The sequence below is a fragment of the Hemicordylus capensis genome, chromosome 5 (assembly GCF_027244095.1).
Source record: "Hemicordylus capensis ecotype Gifberg chromosome 5, rHemCap1.1.pri, whole genome shotgun sequence".
NCBI lineage: Eukaryota > Metazoa > Chordata > Lepidosauria > Squamata > Cordylidae > Hemicordylus > Hemicordylus capensis.
The window spans coordinates 217118964-217139275 of record NC_069661.1 but is presented as its reverse complement, the minus strand read 5'-3'; the positions used below and the strand labels follow the sequence as shown (position 1 = coordinate 217139275).

General features: G+C 46.4%; 1 protein-coding gene across 1 annotated transcript in view; it reads right to left on the bottom strand.

The window, feature by feature from the left end:
- Nucleotides 1–18475, bottom strand: part of SUN2 (Sad1 and UNC84 domain containing 2) — a 41842-nt gene extending 23367 nt beyond the window's left edge. The window contains exons 1-4 of the mRNA XM_053257372.1: nt 17865–18475; nt 13266–13440; nt 4563–4798; nt 1441–1575 (exon numbers count right to left, since the gene is read on the bottom strand). Of these exons, the coding sequence (XP_053113347.1) occupies nt 1441–1575; nt 4563–4798; nt 13266–13396 (502 nt within the window). The 5' untranslated portion in view covers nt 13397–13440; nt 17865–18475. The remainder of the gene's footprint in view (nt 1–1440; nt 1576–4562; nt 4799–13265; nt 13441–17864) is intronic.
- Between the last annotated feature and the right edge of the window lie 1837 nt (nt 18476–20312).

The following is a 20312-nucleotide window of genomic DNA, read 5'->3' as shown; positions in this document are numbered from 1 at the left end:
CTCAACTGAGAAGTGGTGTGGGCTGATTATTCATGGCACACAAATTTAGTAGCCGGGGGGTGGATTTGGTCAATCACTGGACAGGGGATTAAAAATATAAAGAGGTTTCCCCTTTAACTTTTAAATTCCAAACAGGAAATCCTGCAAAAGATCAAAACCATGGAAGCTAAATCCACGGTATCCAGGGGTCTCCTGTATTCTGGCTCACCCAGGAGAAAGAAATGGCACTAATTATTCCTTGGTGGTGAGCTAAGCCAGTGGCTTTATGATCGTGCTCACCACCTTGTTGAGTTGATTAACTACACCAAAGGCCATTAAGAAAACCTCTTCTATTCCCATAGATATTTTGCTTCCCTGGGGAAATATGGGGCATGGCCACAATCTGATCTTTTGTTTGTGGTTTGGCTATCTTCAGACCAGGAATCAAAGTGAGCATTACCAGCAATGCTGTTTCTCTTTTTTTTCCCATTCCTTCCCGAGACCTAAGAAGGATAACTGTGGACATGATTATAACCATTTAGTTTCAATAAATTCTTCTCCATCACTGGCCCAGGGCTATGGAGCAGAGGGGAAAACAGGTGTAACATTTAAAAAGCAGTGGGGCTGGTTTGAACATGACTTCGCTGTGTTCAAGATAAACACACAGTTTTCCAGCTCAAGACACGCTCTGAAAAGCCAGTTTGGCAAGTTGCAAGAATGGTTCAGCCTGAGCCAGGAAAAAGGCAACTGGAAGACAAGCAATGAACACCTATTGATCAGTGTCTGTAATATAATAAACACAGACACATCATGGCAACAAGGGGTGCGTGATTTTTGCCAATCCACCCTTCCCTCTGCAGTTGTCTCCCCAAAATATGTCCAAGTGGGCTGCAAAGAAAAGCCCCCCCCCCATTGCCTCTTCCCTGCTGCATGCAAGCAAAATGTGTGCTTCTTAAAAAAAAATTAAATGTGTGCAGCATTAGTCTGGATGTGAGCTACCACCCCACAAACCACTGTTTTCTAAAGTTTGTTTAAACAGTGTGAACGGATGCACAAGTAAACATATAGGCAGTATTAAAATCTATTTCAAACAGAGTGAACAGATCTCCCGAAACACGAGAGGAAGGCAAGGTGGGTGGCTGAACAAGAGGTTACCCTGCTGGTGCGCACACACACGTATATGTATGGCAAGTTGCAAAGTTAAGATCACACTGCAGGAGAAGGACCTGCTTGGACCACTGCTAAAATGTAACATCTCTCTTCCCAAGAGACCAACGATATCTTATGCTGCAGACAGAGCCGAATGGGAGGAGATTCAAAGAGCATTTCCATCCCTTCCAAGCAATAAATCAATCCCCTCCGCACAAAAACACGAGCGACAGCCTTGGTGCATCTTAGCAGGAAGGTTCCCCATCCCAGAAGGTCACTGCTGCTGCCTTCGGGCAAGGAGCACTTCTATACCTGCGTAATCATCCTCGGAGGAATAGCCAGATGAAGAAGCATAGGTGTCGTATATCTTTCTTTCTGCCAGCCCATTGATTTTACTGGACTCTGTACCTCCAGTGCCTCTTCTCCTTCTCACTGAGAGTTCATCACCTATCCAGAAAACATAAACTCTCTTTAGAAAACAAGCTCAGAGATTCTCACACATCTTTTCCTCAACAGCATGTGCAAGTAGATCCCAAAAGCTCTAGACTTGCTCTAACAAGTCACACCATGACTTGTTTGGTTTTTTTGTTTTTGTTTTGGGGGTGGGGGCAACTAACAGGTTGTGCATTCCCTTGCCTCCTGGTAGATTTTAAGTTTGTAACTTTTGCCTTCCACAGTTATGCCCATTTTAATAGAAAAGCAGTCAACAATTTTTTCTATTTACCCATCATCATCATCATCTTCTTCTTCATCATCTTATTCTAGTTTGTACATGTGGGAACTATACTGGCTGACATTCCTTGCATAGGTTTTTGTGGTCTCATCACTGAAGGCATTTGTATGGAGAAAAACATAGGAATCTGCCTTATACTGAACCAGACCTTTTGTCCATGTAGTGCAGTACAGTTGTCCTTTGACAACCGTGAGTTTCCCAATCGTGGATTTGAGTATCCATGACTGGGAAATTGTGGCAGGTCTCTCCCCCTGCCGCGGTTTCTGGCCGGCTTTCAAGCTGGCCCGTCCCCTTCTCCTGCCCACTGCCTGCTCCTGGTGGCTGGGCCAGCCTGCTGCCTCCTCATCCTCATCCCGGCGGCCTGGCCTGCTGCTTTCTCCTCCTGCTGTTTCCCCACCCCCCATCGCTAGTCATCCAGCAACTTCTCATGAGAGCTGCCACGCATGGGATTAGCAACGGGTATGCCTAGGAGAAATAAATATATAGAAGATAGATGGTTCCCTGTCCCAAAAAGGGCTCACAATAAAAAAAACCAAAACCAAAAACACAAGGTAGATATCAGCAACAGACATTGGGGGGGTGCTGCACTTGGGTTGGAAAGGGACAGTTACTCTCCCCCTGCTAAATATAAGAGGATTGCCACTTCAAAAGGTGCCTCTTTGCTCAGTTAGCAGGGATATGTGAAGATGCCATAAGTCTAGAGTGCAGCCCCCGTCAAAGAAAACCAAAATCCAAGTAGCATTCCTTCCTGGAGCATCTCATTGCTTGGGGAAATGGGGTGCATGGAACATTATTATGCAAAGTTGTCCACTTGTGGGCTTGAGCACTTGAGCACTCTACCAATTATCTAAGCACTGCTTGGAGGTGCTTTTATAGAATGAGTATTTAGGATATTAATATGCATTTTCTTGCATAATTGCAGCTTGAGCCCTGGGTATTTAAGAGAACGCCTTCTTTGCTAAGAAGCACACTGCCTATTGAGATAATCAGGAAAGGTTCATCTGAAGTTGCCAACAGCTCATCTGCAGTTGCCACTGGCTACTCAGGGACAGACCTTCTCCATTGCTGCCCCAAGGCTTTGGAACATGCTCCCTGCTGAAATAAGAGCCTCCCCATCTTTTATAACTCTTAAAAAGGCAGTCAAGACACATTTGTTCACCCAGGCTTTTAATTAAATACTGTTTTAATAGTTTGATGATTTGTAATAGTTTTAACGTTTTAAATTTTAAACTGTTGTAATGTTTTAACCTTTTTATTTGTTGTTTGTATTGTTTTGTTGTAAACCGCCCAGAGACTTGAGTTTTGGGCGGTATACAAATACATTAACTAAAAAATAAATGCTCAGCCAACTTAATCCTTTTCTTCTTCTTCATAAAATCTATTCTAGAGTGTGTGTGTAAATATGAGACACTTGGGACACAATACTATACTTCGTCTGGGAGTCTTAAATTTGTATACCCCACATTGCCTGTAGATTATGACAGAAAGCAGCTTACACAAAGCAGCTAAAGAGGATTTAGAATATAGTGGAAGCCCCCAACCCCCATTGGCGCATCTCAAGGTATTCCTATGCCATCACGGCAACATCGCAGATATGCCAACACATTCAATAGACTGGTGGAACTCCATCAGTAGAGAGCTCAAATCAGTGAGAAGACATGCGGGGTCACAGGGAGAAGCAGATAGATGCCAAATCCTACACTCCCCTTAGACCTCAGATCTACCACTGATTGAACAGGACTATAAGACTTCCCAGGCCCACATGTCAATTCACAGAACCAAGCATGGCATCTGAAAGAGTTTGAAAGAGAGGGGAAAAATAAGAGCGAGTGGAGATAAGTAGCAAGGCTATCTCCTCAACAAAGAGAAATGGCTCTGGTTAGTGTACTTACATTGGGTTTGTTCAGGTGAGACTGTCTCTGCCCATGTGATTAGGGAGGGAACATGCCAAAAGCCACTCACCCTCCACAGATGTCCCAATGTCCTTGCAGCACATCCTTTTATCACAGGGGGGCAAGGGGGCCCTGTACATCTGAATGGCCCATCTATACACACTTCAAATACTTGCTTCAATAAGATAGAGGGATGTTCTGGGAAGCCTCTGCAATACCCTCCATGGAGGTCCCAGGGGCTGCGCCCTCCATATGTCCCCATCCTGATCACATGGGCAGAGACAGGATTGTCCATACTGACCCATTACGATTTTGCAGGCAAGATACTAGCCCACTTCAGATGTTATTAATTGTAAGCGTGAGCACCGCTCATGAGGGGGAAAGCAGGGAGGAAGTCCTGCCGCACACTGTCACTCATCCCCCGGCCGTGCCCAACAACCACACTTACGCCACTGTTTGTCTGAACTGAATGATGCTGTAAGCAAGATGGCAGGCGATCACACGTACGGCACCACCCCATTCAAACAATGTTGTAAGCGTGGCCGTCCAGTGCATAGGCTGAGTAACAACGGAGTGTGGAGAGGACTTCCTTCCTGCATTTCCGCTCACAGCAGCGTTTACACTTACAGTTTATAACGTCTGAAGAGGGCACTTGTGTTATTCCAATAGAAAGCCATTTCCATGTCAAATGCAGAGCACAGATATACAAAGACTGGAAAACTGGTAAAATGCAGCTGGGGAGCATGTTGGGTAAGCGTGCACCACGTTTGCACAACTACAGCTTATACAGAAGAGAGGTCAATACTCACTCCAGTAAGAATTGCTGTCCAGTGGGTCATCCAAGGCAGAACTACTCCTAGCTGAAAAGCCCCTTCCATCAGCAGAAAAGCCCCTTCCATCAGCAGAAAAGCCCCTGCCATCGCCCAGGTAGGACTCGCTGACCACAGATTCACTATAGTAGGTGGTATGGCCCGTGGGACTGGTACCCAGGCTAGGTGCAGGAGATGGGCGCTTCACGCTGTTGGACTTCCTTCTTAAGCTCCGGCTGTAGGAGTGGAAACAGGGTTGAATGATCATATTGGCGAGATTATATATAGGGGAGAGAGAAAGGAAATGGGGAAGGGAGGTGGCAGGTAGCACAAACACAGGCTGGTGCTACCTGCTAGCAAGCCACCAAGACTCTCACCAGTGAATTGCGGTGTTCACACATCCAAGTGTTGAACTGGATGGGAGAAAGAGGAGAGGGATACCCTCCATATACTATGTGGAAAGAACCCTTAATGGTAAGTCCAAAGTCTCCATCTCTAAGGCTGTTAGGAACCCAAAGGCATACCAGCAGCTACCACATCCATAAGTGCAGGCAACAGTCTATGGTACTTGGTGGGGAGTGCGGTGTAGTGGTTAGAATACTGCACTTAGACCATGGAGAGTCATATTCAAATACCTGTTCAGCTAAGAAGCTCACTGGCTGACTTGGAACAATAACTCCATACAGAAAAAAACATTAAACGCATGTACAATGTATATACAGTATACACATGTACAGATCTATAGGCACATACAGTTCTTCTATACTAATATGCCAAATATTTATATACTGCTTTTCAACAGACGTTCCCAAAGCAAATTACACAGATATAAACAAATAAAGCAGCTCCCTGGCCCCAAAGGGCTCACAATCTAGAAAGAAACAGAAGGCAAAACACCAGCAACAGCCACTGGAGGGATGCTGTGCTGGGGATGAATAGGACACTTGCTTATGTTGTACAGCGGTACACTTCCTATCTGTAACACGCATTTGCGGGACCTGTACCCAGATTCAGTTTTACAGTTGTTTTAATAATGGTTTTATGTTTTTACAGTTTTTGATTTTAATAGTTAATTGATTTTAGTTTTGTTTTAATGTAAACCGCCCTGAGCCATTTTTGGAAGGGTGGTACAGAAATCAAACAAACAAACAAAACAAACTGAACACAGGTACAGCCATTCACAGAAAAACACACACAAGTGTACAGTCAGTCACCTGAACGCAAGAGCAGCATAATGTCTGAATAGGGGTCACCTCTTAACCTAATCTGAACATATGAAGCCGCCTTCTGCCAAGTCAGATCACTGGTTTATCTAGCTCAGTATAATCCCTATAGATCTGCCTTGCCTCCAAAACACTGCGAGAGTAACTCTCTGTCCAACATCCCAGGGAGTGATCGGGCTTACTGCAGGCATTCCCTGGATTCCCAGTCAAGAGAAAGGAGTCCTGCAATCATTTGTAACTGCTCCTGATGTGACAAGGGTCTCCTTCAGCCATTCTAACACATCCCTACACAGGAAACTGCCTTATGCCAAAACAGGCCATTGGTCCATCCAGCTCAGGAATACCTACTCCGACTGGCAGAGGCCTTCCAAGGATACAGGCGGAAGGAAGTCTTTCCCAGGCCTACCTGAAGATGCCAGGGATTGAACCTGGGACCTTCTGCGTGCAAAGCAGGTGCCCTTTTGTTAAGCTATGGCCCCAACGACCAACCTCAAAGGGTTGCTGTGAGGGTAAAACAGGAACCATGTGGACCACCCTGAGCTCCTTGAAGGAAGAGTGGGATACCCATGAAATACATCACCAACTACCTTATTCTGCTCCTACATCAAAGATCACAGCATACATGAGCACCTGCTAAGTGGGCAAAGAGGCACCTTTTTAGAGTGGCGATTTTGTTTAGCAGCGGGAGAGCAACTGGCCCCATCCATCCCCAGCACAGCATCCCTCCAGTGGCTGTTGCTGATGTCTATCTTATGTTTCTTTTTTTAGATTGCAAGCCCTTTGGGGACAGGGGAGCCATTTCATTTATTTATTTTTACTTCTCCATGAAAACCGCTTTGGGAACTTTTGTTGGAAAAGCGATATATACATATTCATCGCATAGTTTCCATACCAGTTCTCATTTCCTCCTCACCCACCAACACAGCTTAGGCTGGGATGATGTTATTAGCTCAAAGTCACCCAGGGAGCTTTGTGGCCAAGCAAGATAGGGACCTAGGTCTCTCTGGTAAAAGTCCAACACTCTATCCGTGACCAGCTAAGATCGCGGATTACGGGACAGGGCTTGCTCTCAGTTCCAAGTGAGGAGAGGATCCTGCCGTAGGTGGATCTTTCTCCCCCATAGGAAATCTGCTGCTTTATTCCACTTCCACAGGTCTAATCATGCTAATTTGATGCAGCAAACACACCAAAAAGATAGTCTTGTGGCACCTTAAAGACTAATAACCGCCCTGAGCCATTTTGGGAAGGGCAGTATAGAAATCGAATGAATGAATGAATAATTTATTGTAGGATAAGCTTTTGTGGACTGCAGACTCCAGTCCATAAAAGCCAGAGAGGCTATTCCCACGATCAGGCAAAATCAGGCTAGGGGAGCCTAGCCCGATTTGGCCTGACTGTGAGAACCACTGGCCACGCAGGCGAGCCTGGTGGCCTCCAAGTGGTAAAACCGCTAAAGTAGCCCTCCCCTAAGCCCAGATTAGCAGAGCGAGCACTCCGCTAACCCGGGCTCTAGGATCGCGAGTTGCCGCGGCACAGCAACTCACGAGTAGACCCCCAACCGGGAGGCTTAAAAGCAGGTCTCTCCAGCATGCCCTGCACGCTCACGCAGGGCATGCTGGAGCTTCCGGGGGCCACATGGCCCCCGAACTCCCAAGCCCCTGCCGGCTCTGTGATGGAGTCGGCTGTTGTGTGGGTGGTCGCAGTGGCCGCCCAGGCAGGGCTTGCTGCTCATCTGCGGGGAAAGCGGGCTTGGCCTGCTCTCCCCGCAACCCCTCTGGAGGCGGGTCTCATGGATCGTGAGACTCACCTCAGAGTCTGCCCTAGTGAAGTGTTCCGACCCAGCTAGCAAGTATAGACTGGCATAGAGCAGCCTCACAGAACTTCAGCCCTCCAGCTGTTTTTCAACTACAACTCCCACCATCCCCAGCCACAGTGACCAATAGTCAAATTGAATGGGAACTGTTGCCCAAGATCTGCAAGAGGGCAGAAGATGTGTAGCCCTGGAATGGGGAGGTGGGTGTAAACAGTGGAGCCAGGTGGCCATGAAATGCAAGTCTGTGACCTCTCTGTGTAAAATTTAAACGTCTATGGAGGTGAGCACAGTGACAACTCACTACAGTGGCAATTGGCAACAGCAAAGCTAGGGAGATTGTAGTACGTTTTGTGGGAAATGTTTTGTTGTAAAGAGGCTTCCTGTGGGTGTTTTTATTTAGGGATGTGCATGAAGTGAGGTTCATGCACAGGTTCGACGCTGAACCGGTTTGGCGCTCCGAGACACCGCTTGGGCAGGTGGGGAGGGGGGAAGCAGCACCTTTAAGAAAAGGGTACAGCAAGGCCTTACCTGCTCTCCGCCATTTCATGTGGCTTCCTGATGCGGCAGCGCTCCCCACAACAGCTCACGCACATGGTCAGCACAGTGTTACTGACCACACAAATGGCCTCCACATGGTGAAAGCCAGCGTGGTGTAGTGGTTAGAGTGCTGGACTAGGACCGGGGAGTCCCGAGTTCAAATCCCCATTCAGCCATGAGACTAGCTGGGTGACTCTGGGCCAGTCACTTCTCTCTCAGCCTAGCCTACTTCACAGGGTTGTTGTGAAAGAGAAACTCAAACATGTAGTACACCGCTCTGGGCTCCTTGGAGGAAGAGCGGGATATACATTTAATAATAATAATAATAATAATAATAATGTGCAGAGGCCATGTGCGTGCTGCAGCAGCGCATGAGCGGTTGTGGGGCGCGCCGCTGCAGGAGGAAGCTGAATGGAGCGGAAGCAAGCAGATAAGGACCTGCTGGACGCCCTTTCAGCGCTCCTCGGTGGCGCCTTGGAGCACTGAACCTGTGCACGAACCTCATTTCGTGCACAACCCTATTTTTATCCAGTTCCTCTTCTCATGCCAGTGTTCAAGCCATGTCCCAATTATTTGTTATTTATTTACTTGATTTCTATCCCGCCCTCCCAAAACTGGCTCAGGGCAGTTCACAATAAAACGAACGCACGAATACAGCAATGGGCTGCCTGCATCACACAGGTATTGCAAACGGGTTGACCCATGGGACAGACAGACTCTGCCCACTTGGGAGGTGGGCAGCACAGAAAGCAGTGTGTGTGTGTTTACAAGGGGGCTCAATTCGAACCAGTTAAAAATAACACGTTGCTACACCACAGTGGCTCACATCTGCTGCGGTTGTTAACGACTTCCTGCCTCACTTCATATAACTCTTGATTAAGTATGGATGCTCAGGAAACAGTCAGCAAGGCACATCTCAGACTGGGTATTTCTGCCTCAGTGAGTGGCGGCTCAAAACATTTTGCTGCCTGAAGCGAGAGACGCCATGAGCCACCCCCATCACCCTGTGGCTGGGGGGTGCTCAGCAGGCCACGCTGTGGAGGCAGTGGCGGCAACACAAACCCCCAGACAATGCCAACAAGCTCGGCAGAGCTAGACAGTAGAGGCAGGGAAGGTGTGGCCCAGCAGGACAAGGAGGAGGAAATGAACAGCCTATCCCAGCAGGGCAAGGAAAGGCAGGGGCAGTGGCCAGCAGGGTGCTGCGGTGGGGGAAGCACCAGAGCCAGAGTCAGCCCATTGGTCCATCTAGCTCAGTACTGCCTACACTGACTGGCAGCGGCTTCTCCAAGGCTGCAGGCAGGAGTCTCTCAGCCCCATCTTGGAGATGCCAGGGAGGGAACTTGGAGCCTCAGATGCAATTCCCAGAGCAGCCCCATCCCTTGTGGGGGACATCTTACAGTGCTCACACATGTAGTCTCCCATTCAAATGCAAACCCAAATGGGCCCTGCTTAGCAAAGGGGACAATTCATGCTTGCTACCACAAGACCAGCTCTCCTCCTCCCCTGGCAGTGAGCTAACGCTCCTGTGCCCCGCCCTGCACCCACCTCTGGGGCGACCACCTCACCCTGCCTCATGGACGTGCCACCCCATTCTCAGACGGAAACTGGGAACACAGCCTTCCATACAGAATTTGGAAATAGGATGCAGGGAACACAATCATCGTTGAAGAGAACACAGGAAAAACCTTTGCCGCAGAAAGAGAGAGTTTCAAGCTCAAAATGCGTGGCATGTTTTAAACAGCACAAGCAGCTATTTTTGCCTAGTCTATTAAACTGGGGGGCGGGGGGGGGAGAAAGAAAAAAGCACAGACAGCAATGCTCCCCCCCCCCGTGACCTATAGATTTTGTACAGAGGAGATGAGCCAAACACAATCTGCTCCCCTTTCTCTCCCACCTCTGCTTCCTGCCTGCCGCCTCTGCAGCAATTGTGGTTTTCCTGGATGGGGTTAGTGCCTACTTGTTGCACATGGTGAAGCAGGAAGGAAGAAGTTCCCCCCACCCCACCCTGTAGTTAGGTAGCAGCTACACTTGGCAGGCAACTAGGGTTGCCAGCTAACCAGAAAACCATGTCCTGCCTAGATTTTGTTATTCATTTTGCTTTCAGGCCAACTGCCAAAGCAGCAAGCAAAGCAGTTATTTCCCCACAGCCTTTAATGTAAACGGTGAAGAAACACCGTTTCCACTGGGCTCCACCATGCTGGGATTCACCCATGAACCCATAGGATAGGGTTTGACAAATACCAGGCTCCAGTAGCTATAAAGGTAAAGTTGTGCTGCTGTCGAGTCGGTGTCGACTCCTGGCGACCACAAAGCCATGTGTTTTCCTTTGGCAGAATACAGGAGGGGTTTGCCATTGCCATCTCCCGCGTAGTATGAGATGACGCCTTTCAGCATCTTGCTATATTGCTGCTGCTCGATATAGGCGTTTCCCATTGTCTGGAAAACATACCAGCAGGGATTCAAACTGGCAGCCTCTGGCTCCCTAGACAAGTTACTTCCCCACTGAGCCATTATAGCACCTAGAAATTTAACTGTGGAGCCTAGACTGGGATATTCAGAGGGAGTCTTATTTAATTAAAAAATTATTTGTCTCAGGCTTCTGTACTAAGGATGTTACTTGTAGAGGGCTAAAGAGAAGCCCCTCGACCCTCCACAGTCAGCCACTGTTTGGAAATGTTGTCAAGTGTCTATTGTTTAGCTCCTACATTTTGAAGATAGCTCTTAAATTAAAACAATTTTTTTTTTTTTTTTGGCCAAGGCCATAGGACTCTGTCCCCTGGCACTGCCCAGGAACAAGAGATGTCGATGTTAAGACTCAGCAACTCCAACCACCACTAGAACAAGATTACTCTCTGTATATTGTTACAAAATAGTGACAGGCAATCCAGATGTCTTCCTGTAATGAAATACATCTATTGCATGACCCTGTACTTCCACCACGAACAATGCAATATTTTGAAGCTGAGAAAATATCTTTCCTTCTCCCTCCCGCCCCCCTCCCGAGTATAGCCACTGCTGTTTGCTGTGCGGGATGGACTATAACTGTGTGATTGTCGTTGGTATGTACTGGACAGTATCTGTGCCACCACTAAAGAACTGACACTACTTTCCTGCTGCCATACCTTTGCATTTTTTAACTGGATCTTTTTAAGGAGGAGCAGTTTTTAACAACAACAAATATTTATAGACCGCTTTTCAACAAATGTTTCCAAAGCAGTTTATGTAGAGAAACAACAAACAAAAGAAAGATGGATCTCTCTCTCTCTCTGTGTGTATATATATATATAGAGAGAGAGAGAGAGAGAGAGAGAGAGAGAGCGAGCGAGCGAGCGCTGGCAGATTGGGAACACCCACATGACTCCACGCAACACGTGGGCCACAGTTTGGACCTGCTGCATTCAGCAAAGCAGAAGACCATGCATCTTCCTTATGTGATTGTCTAGATTGGAGTGGGCAAATTTGGCCAATCATCCACAGTGGCCAATAGGGCGTATGGGAGTCATCGTTCGGCAACAGCTGGAGGGACAAGTTTGCCCGGCCCTGGTCTAGATTTCAGTTAAGCTATCCATGCTTTACGCTGCGATTCCGATTATAAGATTCTGATTATAAGAGCTCCAATTAGCACAAGGCACATCTAATTGAAAAGAAAAGGGAGTGGGCAGAACCTCCTTAGAATTGCCAAGGCCTTGCCCCTTTTCTTCTCTCCAGAAATACTAAAGGAGTTTGAGAAATTACTTCTCTTAGCTCAGGGCAGAGCATCTGTTTTGCACGCAGAAAGTCCCAGTTCAATCCCTGGCATCTCCAAATAGGGCTGGGAAAGACTTATTTATTTTTAAAAATATTTCTATACTGCCCCAAACTTGCATCTCTGGGCGGTTTACAATTAAAATAATTTAAAACATCAAATCAATTAAAAATTAAAATCATTTAAAACACTGAAAACATTTAAAACCCAATATTAAATATATTAAAACTATAAACCTAATTAAAAGCCTGGATAAACAAATGTGTCTTCAGTGCCTTTTTAAAAGTTGCCAGAGATGGAGAGGCTCTTATTCCAATAGGAAGCTCATTCCAAAATCCAGGGGCAGCAACTGAGAAGGCCCGTTCCCGAGTAGCCACCAAACGAGTTGGCAACAACTGCAGACGGACTCCAGATGATCTTAACAGGTGGTGAGGTTCATGACTTCTGTCTGAAACCTTGGAGAAGCTGCTCCCAGTCAGTATAGACCAGACCTGCTCAACTTAGTCCCCGCCAGCTGTTTCTGAACTACAACTCCCATAATTCCCAGCCACAGTGGCCAATAGCCAGGGATTATGGGAAATATAGGCTAACATCTGCAGGAGGGTCAAAGTTGAACAGCCCTGGTATAGACAATACTAAGTTAGATGGACCAATGGTTTGACTCCCGCTTCCTATGTTTCTTCCCACTTCAAAAAAAAGCAAAGTGCTATGCATTATGCACCAGACAGGGTGTGACCATGCTGCTGCTTGGAAGTAAGCAAGGAAGACTGTGGGAAAAGAGGGAGGGTTATCGCAAGTCAGACATGGGAGTATGTGGCAAGAATTTGAAGTTTGCAGATGCAGAGACCTGGGTAAAATCACTTTGCTGACATCACTGAGATCTCAATCAGAGCCAGTTTAACACCACATTTCCTAAAAATGGAGCACTCCGATTCCAAATTTAATTATATCCACATTCTACTAGATTTATAATTTTGAAATCTGGATTGTGGGTTCCACACTTTCAGTACTAGCATTCTAAACCAAATACTGAGAGCCAAAATTGCATTTTCAAAATGCACAATCCAGATTTCTAAAGAGAAGATTCTTAAGTTAGATTCAAACTGCAAATTCGGCTTCTACAACTCGGCCTGCTTTTCTGTTAAGCAGTGGCTCAGAGATACCTACGAACACACCTCTAGAACAAAAGATCAAGGAATGTGAATTCCTCCCTACCCACAGGTCATGTCACACAGAACTGGGTTTGCAAGCCAGGGATGTGGAAAGAAGAAACTGGCGAGCTAGCTTTCTCACATTGTCTTGCAAAGAAACCCAACAACAGCCCATGGTTGACATTCCTGGGGAGATGTCTGGGTCCTCTTCTCATTGGTTCGGTTCCCACTTACCTAGCAGAACTGTCTTTAAACAGGGCCTGCTGGCTACCCAGCAATGAACTCCCGCCACTGCTGCTGCCGTTGCCGTCATCCTCACTTTGGTAATAGCGAACAGTCCCAAGGCGCTGGCTTCGTCGAGACATGGCCGAAGGAAAGCTACCAGCCCTTGCCAAGATACCTAGGAAATCTGCAAAGAGAGGGGGGCATGAGAACCAGCCGAGTATGCAGGGGTAATAAGGTGCCAGAGTAGCAGTGCTATATGTGTTTTAGCCAACTTAGTGTTTTAACCAACTAGTTAGAACTTAGATTGCTTCTCTTCCGCTTATTGATATAAGCAAGCCTGCTCAACTTTGGGGGCCCCAGCTGTTTTTGGACAACTCCCATAATGCCCAGCCACAGTGGCCAATAGCCAGGGATTATGGGAGCTGTAGGCTAACATCTGCAGGAGGGCCAAAGTTAAGCAGGCCTGTATAACACCATGGTTAGCTGAACTGGGTGTGATATAATTTTGTCTTCTAGAAAGATAACCATGATGACCACCTTTATTTCATTATTAGTGAAAAGAACTGGTTTGATCTGGACCACAAGTTCTTCCTATTAGCTGAAAATAAGGGACAAATGGTACCCAATAAGGGACAGACAATTTGGGGCTGAAATAAGGGGTGCCCCTGCTAATAAGCGACTGCTGGTAACCCTACTTAGAAGTGTCTTAAGTTCCACTTGCTTCTTCCCTCTACATAAACAATATCACCAGGAAATCAAGGGGTAGATTAAGAAGTTCTAAACCACCCCCAAATACCATCTGTCAAAGCCCAAAGTGCTTAGTTCACGGAGAGAGCTAAGAAGCATGACAAGATTCATGTGTAGAACTTCCCTGTGACAACTACAGTTTAAATCCTGTCTTCCAGCAACCCAAACATAACTACATTACACATTCAAGCCAGGTCTAATCTAGTTTAATTTTGATGATTAGAAACTGGGAGATGTAGTAATGTGGATGAACAAGAGAATCTTTTAGCAACTAACAGTAGTAGTCCCTCAAATAATTTCCAGGGTTCTTTGGCCAGGTAAACCAATATGAAGTCCAGTGTAAACGGGCAAGGTAGGAACCATTTTAAATGAACAGCACATACCCTTATTAAGGCAAAATGAGGTAAACTAGCTACCTGATTCCACTTTGTGAACATCTCAGTTCTCCAAGACTCAAAGCTGCGATGGTGGTGGTGGTGGGAAGGGGAAAAGGAATGATCTCAGAGTGGGCCAGCCCTATCCACATGTTATATTCAGCACTCACAATCTGTGTACAGAGGACACATCTGCATGAAGATAAAGTTGCTCACACATTTTGTTGAACACATGTACAGCAGTACATTCCTTAGCTGTACCCTGCATTTCAAAGGGCCTTTTAAAGTGAACACAGGTACAGTCATTCACACAACATGTACATGTGTACAAACTCCTGAAGGCAGATACAACATAATGTCTGAATAGGGCTAGGGGTAGCAATAGATTCCACTTGGAGAAAGCAGAGGAATTGAGGGCATTTCTCCTTGACCAGCAGGGGGCACTGTAACCTGCCACCTCCAACTCTTGCTACAAGCACCATTCCCAGGGCCTCTCTTTGGCTGGCATTAGCACGTGAGCCTGCCGCCAGACGGGTGAATCACATACTCAGTTGAGAGCATCAGGAGCCAAATGTGTCTGGAACTTGGCAAGGAAGCAGAGAGCTCGTGGCCAGGACAAGAGCATGTGTTCCTGCCAAGACAAGGCCAGCTTGGAGTTAAGTCAGGCGGGCTCACAGTGCCCACCCAGCAGCAACTGCATACACCACCAACTACGCTGCAGGTTTGCCTGCCAAGATGCAAAACAGCCTGTACAGCAGAAACTCGGGCTGAGCAGCCTTCTGTCTTCCACCCCTTATACGGTTATAAGTCTGCCCTCCCTCTCTCTCTCTCCCCAGTCACAACAAGCAAGCAAAATCACAAGGCTGTTCATAGGCCGTCACTTATGAAAGTCTGTGCCACAAATAATAAACCAGTTAAATTTCTACACCGCCAGGATACTTTCTGCTCCTAGAAGACACAGCTCATCTGGAAAAAGCAAACCTGACTGTTAACTCTACTGCCAACAGAGCTCAGGCTGCAATCAACACCCCTCCTCATAACTTTACAGCAACCCTCAAGAGATTCCTCCCACTCCAAATGCACAAGGAGCCATGGGGGAATTAACATCAAATCCCCAACAGCAAATGAAAAGCACAAAGGCGTCTGTTCAGTGCTATTAGGAAACTGCATCCATCCCTGGGTAGCTCAACTGAAATCTTGTATGCTGCTCCAGGGATCAGATCTGGCCTCTTTTCAGAAGGGAAGGGAAGGGAAGGGAAAGCATATCGGGATGAAAAGAGCCCTCTGTCTGTCAAGTCACTTCCTGTGCCTATTCCAAACTTCATCTCTCCCACTGCATCATGCGTGAAAATGCACAAAGTGAGAAGAACTACGGGAAATCGCACAAAACACAAAACCTTACCCGACTCAGTTCAGGTGTTTGTAAAGGCAAGAGCCAGGGTTCAGTCCTGAAACTAGTTTCAAATGCCCAGGCTCACTTGGACATGTGAACAGTCCCTTGATCTTGCTCAGAATCAAGTCACAGAGATGGTGTAAAGTAGCAGCTAAGCAACTGAGAGCTATGAAACAGGAAGCCTGCGGTTTGAATCTTGCCTCCTAGCACGAATCTGCAATTGGGGGATAATAGGGACTGGGTCGGAGTTCAGCAGTAGAGTATCTGCTTTGCATGAAGGTTCAGTCCCTGACATCTCCAGGTAGAGCTCGGAGTGAGTCCTGACTGAAACCTTGGAGAGCCATTGCCAGTCATTGTGGACAATAGCTAGCGAGATGGACCAATGGTCTGACTTGGTAGAAGGCAGCTTCCTATGTTCCTACAATAATTACAAAAGAGCTTGTAAGTGAAGCCCTTGGAATACTCTGAAAGCACTACATAAGGACTAAACATGTTGTTTCTTTTTAGTATGTGTGAAATGCCTTAAGTGCACCTGGCCTAGAAAGGCAGAACTGAAGCTGTCACAATAAATAAATAAATAGGCAAGTACTAGTATTTTCCTCACTACTGATCAATTTGGGTTGCATGCTTACGGGCAAGGGCTTGCCTTTAACTTGGTGTTTGCACAGCACCTTGCTTTTTAGGTGCTCAAGAAAGATAAACAACAACAACAACAGAAGATTATGTATCTATCTATACCTGTAGCAAATTCAGGTAATTGACTGCCTACCAGACCGGAAACAAAAGAGGGCCACTCACAAATAAGGGAGCTGTTTCTACATCCTTGGGAGACACCCTAGATATGCAGAAATAAATGTTTTAAAATAAAAATAAAATGGGAAAACAAACCTAAGCACCTATTTCAGTGAGAAAGAACTGAATGTACTCGGTAGCATCAGGAGACACAAGGGTGTTGAAAGCAGGGACAAGTTGGTCTGTCTGTACTATCCTGGAGGTGGGCATTAGGGTCTTGGGTGGAGTGGGGAATCAAAAGAGTCTCATTAGGGGGATGCAACTTCTCCTTACAGGTACCTCATACAATTAGATAACATTAATACAATAAGTATTGTATTAATAATAATTAATTATTAATAAGTTAATATTAATTAATAATTAATATTAATAAGTATTGTATAAGTATTGTATTGTATTACAGATACGATTATGTTCCTGCCCATTCACACAAATCAAGGATTATCAGAGCCTCTGAGCCTACATGTGTGGGAATGTGCACAAACATGTAAGTAATATTTTATTAATGTAATCTAATAGTATGGGAGACCGGCAACAATCAGAGGGCAGGGGGTCTAGGTTAGGGGTGTGAGAGGTTCAGGCAGCCTCCCCACCCCTACATATTTTTAATTTTATTTATTTATTTTTAAAAATAAATAAAAAGAAATTTACCACAGGCACCAGCTGAACCCTCAAAAGTTTCCCATTGCAATGTTAGGCATCACGTTTCAGTAACTGTTTGCAAAAGCCCTATTCGGAGGAAGTACAAACAAATAAGGAAAAGGGAGCACCAAGCAGAGGGGCGGGAGAGAGAGGTGATGGCGAAATTGTGTAAGTCAAATAAAGCCGCCTAATTCTCATTTATAAACTGAAACCGACGGTCGTGCAGGAGACAAGAGGAAGTCCCACCCAGTTCGCTATTCCTGTCTGGTTCACGTTGCTCTCTAGCACCCTTCAGCCGCAATGCTCTGCGTACTTACTTGGGAATAAGCCCTATTGAACTCAGTGGGGCTTACACCCGAGTAAACACGGTCGGGCCGCAGCTGGTCTTTTCTTCTCGTCTCTTGCTTCTTCCTCCTCCCCCTCCCCATCCTGGCAGGAAACTCCCTCATATCTGCAGCTCTCTGGGTGCATCTCAATAATGACAAAAGCAGCACGAGGCTGATCGGGGCTTGTTTCCTCCTGAGGGGGAAAGGAAAGAGCAGCGAAACCCTTCAGAAATCAAGCCGCTTCATTAAGAGAAGGGGGCAGAAAAAGAAGTCAAGCTTTGGTCCGGGAAGGCAGGCTGATGCCAGGAATTATGGCACAGAGCGAAGGATTTACCTGGGATGCTTCTGGGGAGGCAGGGGGTGATGTATTTGGCAGCACTAGGGAGAGATGACTCGAAGCATAAGCAGCAAGCAAAGAAATAAACCTCTTTCTTCTCGGATCTTTTCTTCTCCTTTTCGTCCCCTCAGTTTCCAAGCCTTGATTCCCAAGCGCACAAACTTAAGCTGTGTGTTGTCCTTTATCCCTTTTGTTTAAAAGAGTCCCGGTTGCGAGCAATAATTAATTAAAAGCGAAACAAACACAATCCCAGGAGCCCCCCTGCAAGATGAGAGATCTGCTGGGTGGAAGGTCGCGATCCTCCCAAATGATTAAGTTAATCCGCCGCGGAGGAGGAGGAGCTCCAGCTCCGCCCGCTGCAAACCCCAAAGCAACACCACGCGCGGTCACAATATGGCCTTGGCTTTGGGGGGAGAGATGTCTTTTTGTGCGTGCGTCTGTCAAAGCCCACACGCAGGAGCCGCACCTGACCCCGGCTGTCAATCTCCCCCCCGCCGACTGCGCCCATTGGCTGGTTTGAACAAAAAGCACACTTCTCTCTCCCCCCCGCCAGTTCCTTTTCTGGATTCAGTTGCCCGGTTGCGTAAGGAGAGCGGCCCCGGCGGCGGGTTGAGCTGCGGCAGGGCTTGGCTCCGCCCCTTACTTGAGTTGGATACATCACAGGAGGGAGGGACGGCAGGAGAGGTGGGCACGCGCCAAGGAGCTCGCTCAGGCTGCTGGGGAAATAAATAATAGACGCGCCGGCTGGGCTGCAGCAGTCAGCAATGTTTGCTCTAAGCGCGTCCTGGGGAGACTGTGTGACAGAGCTCAGCCCTGCAGGCGTGCAGTTTCCTCCTAAGCATTTGAGGCGCCCGCCCCCCTCAATTTACTGAACTCTCCCTGCAGACTTAATAACCTACATCTCCTCCCCACAAAACTGCCCCCCACCTTCAAAACAAATTAAAGCCTGAGTTGCGCTTCAGGCTTTATCCCTCTGCACTCCTTGTGATAGAGCCGTTACTGTAGGGAAGCCAGTGTGGTGTAGTGGTTAGAGTGCTGGACTAGGACCCTGGAGACCCGAGTTCAAATCATTCAGCCATGAGACACTCTGGGCCAGTCACTTCTCTCTCAGCCTAACCTACTTCACAAGGTTATTGTGAAAGATAAACTCAAGTATGTAGTACACCGCTCTGGGCTCCTTGGAGGAAGAGCGAGATATAAATGTAAAATAATAATAATAAGCAGCCACACTGATTATATATATATATATATATATATATATATATATATATATATATATATATATATATATATTATATATACACACACACACACACATATATATATATACCCATTTTCAACAAGAGTTCTCAAAGAGATTTACATAACACAAGATGTTCTCCAAAAGGACTCACAATCTTTAAAAAAGGATTATTAAAGGATGAGATTGCAAATAAACTGGATGAGTTCTTTGCATCTGTCTTCACAGCAGAGGATAGTGGCCATATACCCACTAGGAACTGAGCATCTCAGGCTTGGAGGCTGAAGAACTGGGCCAACTTGAGGTGACCAGAGAATGTTCTAATTAATCTGTCTTGACAAACTAAAAATTAACAACTCACCAGGGCCAGAAGGTATCAATCCACCTAATAATTCTGAAGGAACTCAAATTGCTGATCTTCTAGCAAAAATATGTAACTTGTCCCTGCAGTCAGGCTGTATACCAGAGGACTGGAAAGCAGCTAACCTAACCCTGATTTTCAAAAAGAGATCCAGGGGGGATCTGGGAAACTACAAGTCAATTAGCTTAACTCCTGTGCCCAGTAAATGGATGGAAAGCATACTTAAAGACAAAATTCTTAAACATATCGAAGAACAGACCTTGCTAGAGGAGAACCAGCATGGCTTCTGCAAGGGTGAGTCTTGCCTCACTAACCTTTTGGAGTTCTTTGAGAGTATTAACAGGCATGTGGATAATGGTGATCCGGGCAGGGCTGCAGTTGCTCTCTGTCACTGCTAAATAGAAGAGAGTCACCACTTTAAAAGAGGTACATCTCACCCTGTTAGCAAAGAAGCACCTTTTAAAATGGGTGACTGTCATATAATAAGGGCAGGCGGAGGTGGGGGAAAGCTGTCTAGTTCCGCACAACTCAGCTGTCTCCTCAGTGGCTGTTCTTGCTGATGTCTAATTGCAGGGCTACAGTGCTCTGCCATTGTAGGGTCCTTATAATGTTTTATATCTGAACTTTTAATATACCTGTGACTTCATTTTGTTTAATTTGTTTTGTTCCTTGGTATTTTCTGAAAAATAAAAATAAAAAGCAGCACCCGGATTAAGGTAGCTATGACTAAAGTCTCAGTAGCTGATATTCAGACTAAGTTACTCAGTATTACTACTCCAGAAGCGATTCTAAGGACACCTTATTTTCAGTAGGGCTACTTAAGAGTAATTTAGTCTGGATGTCA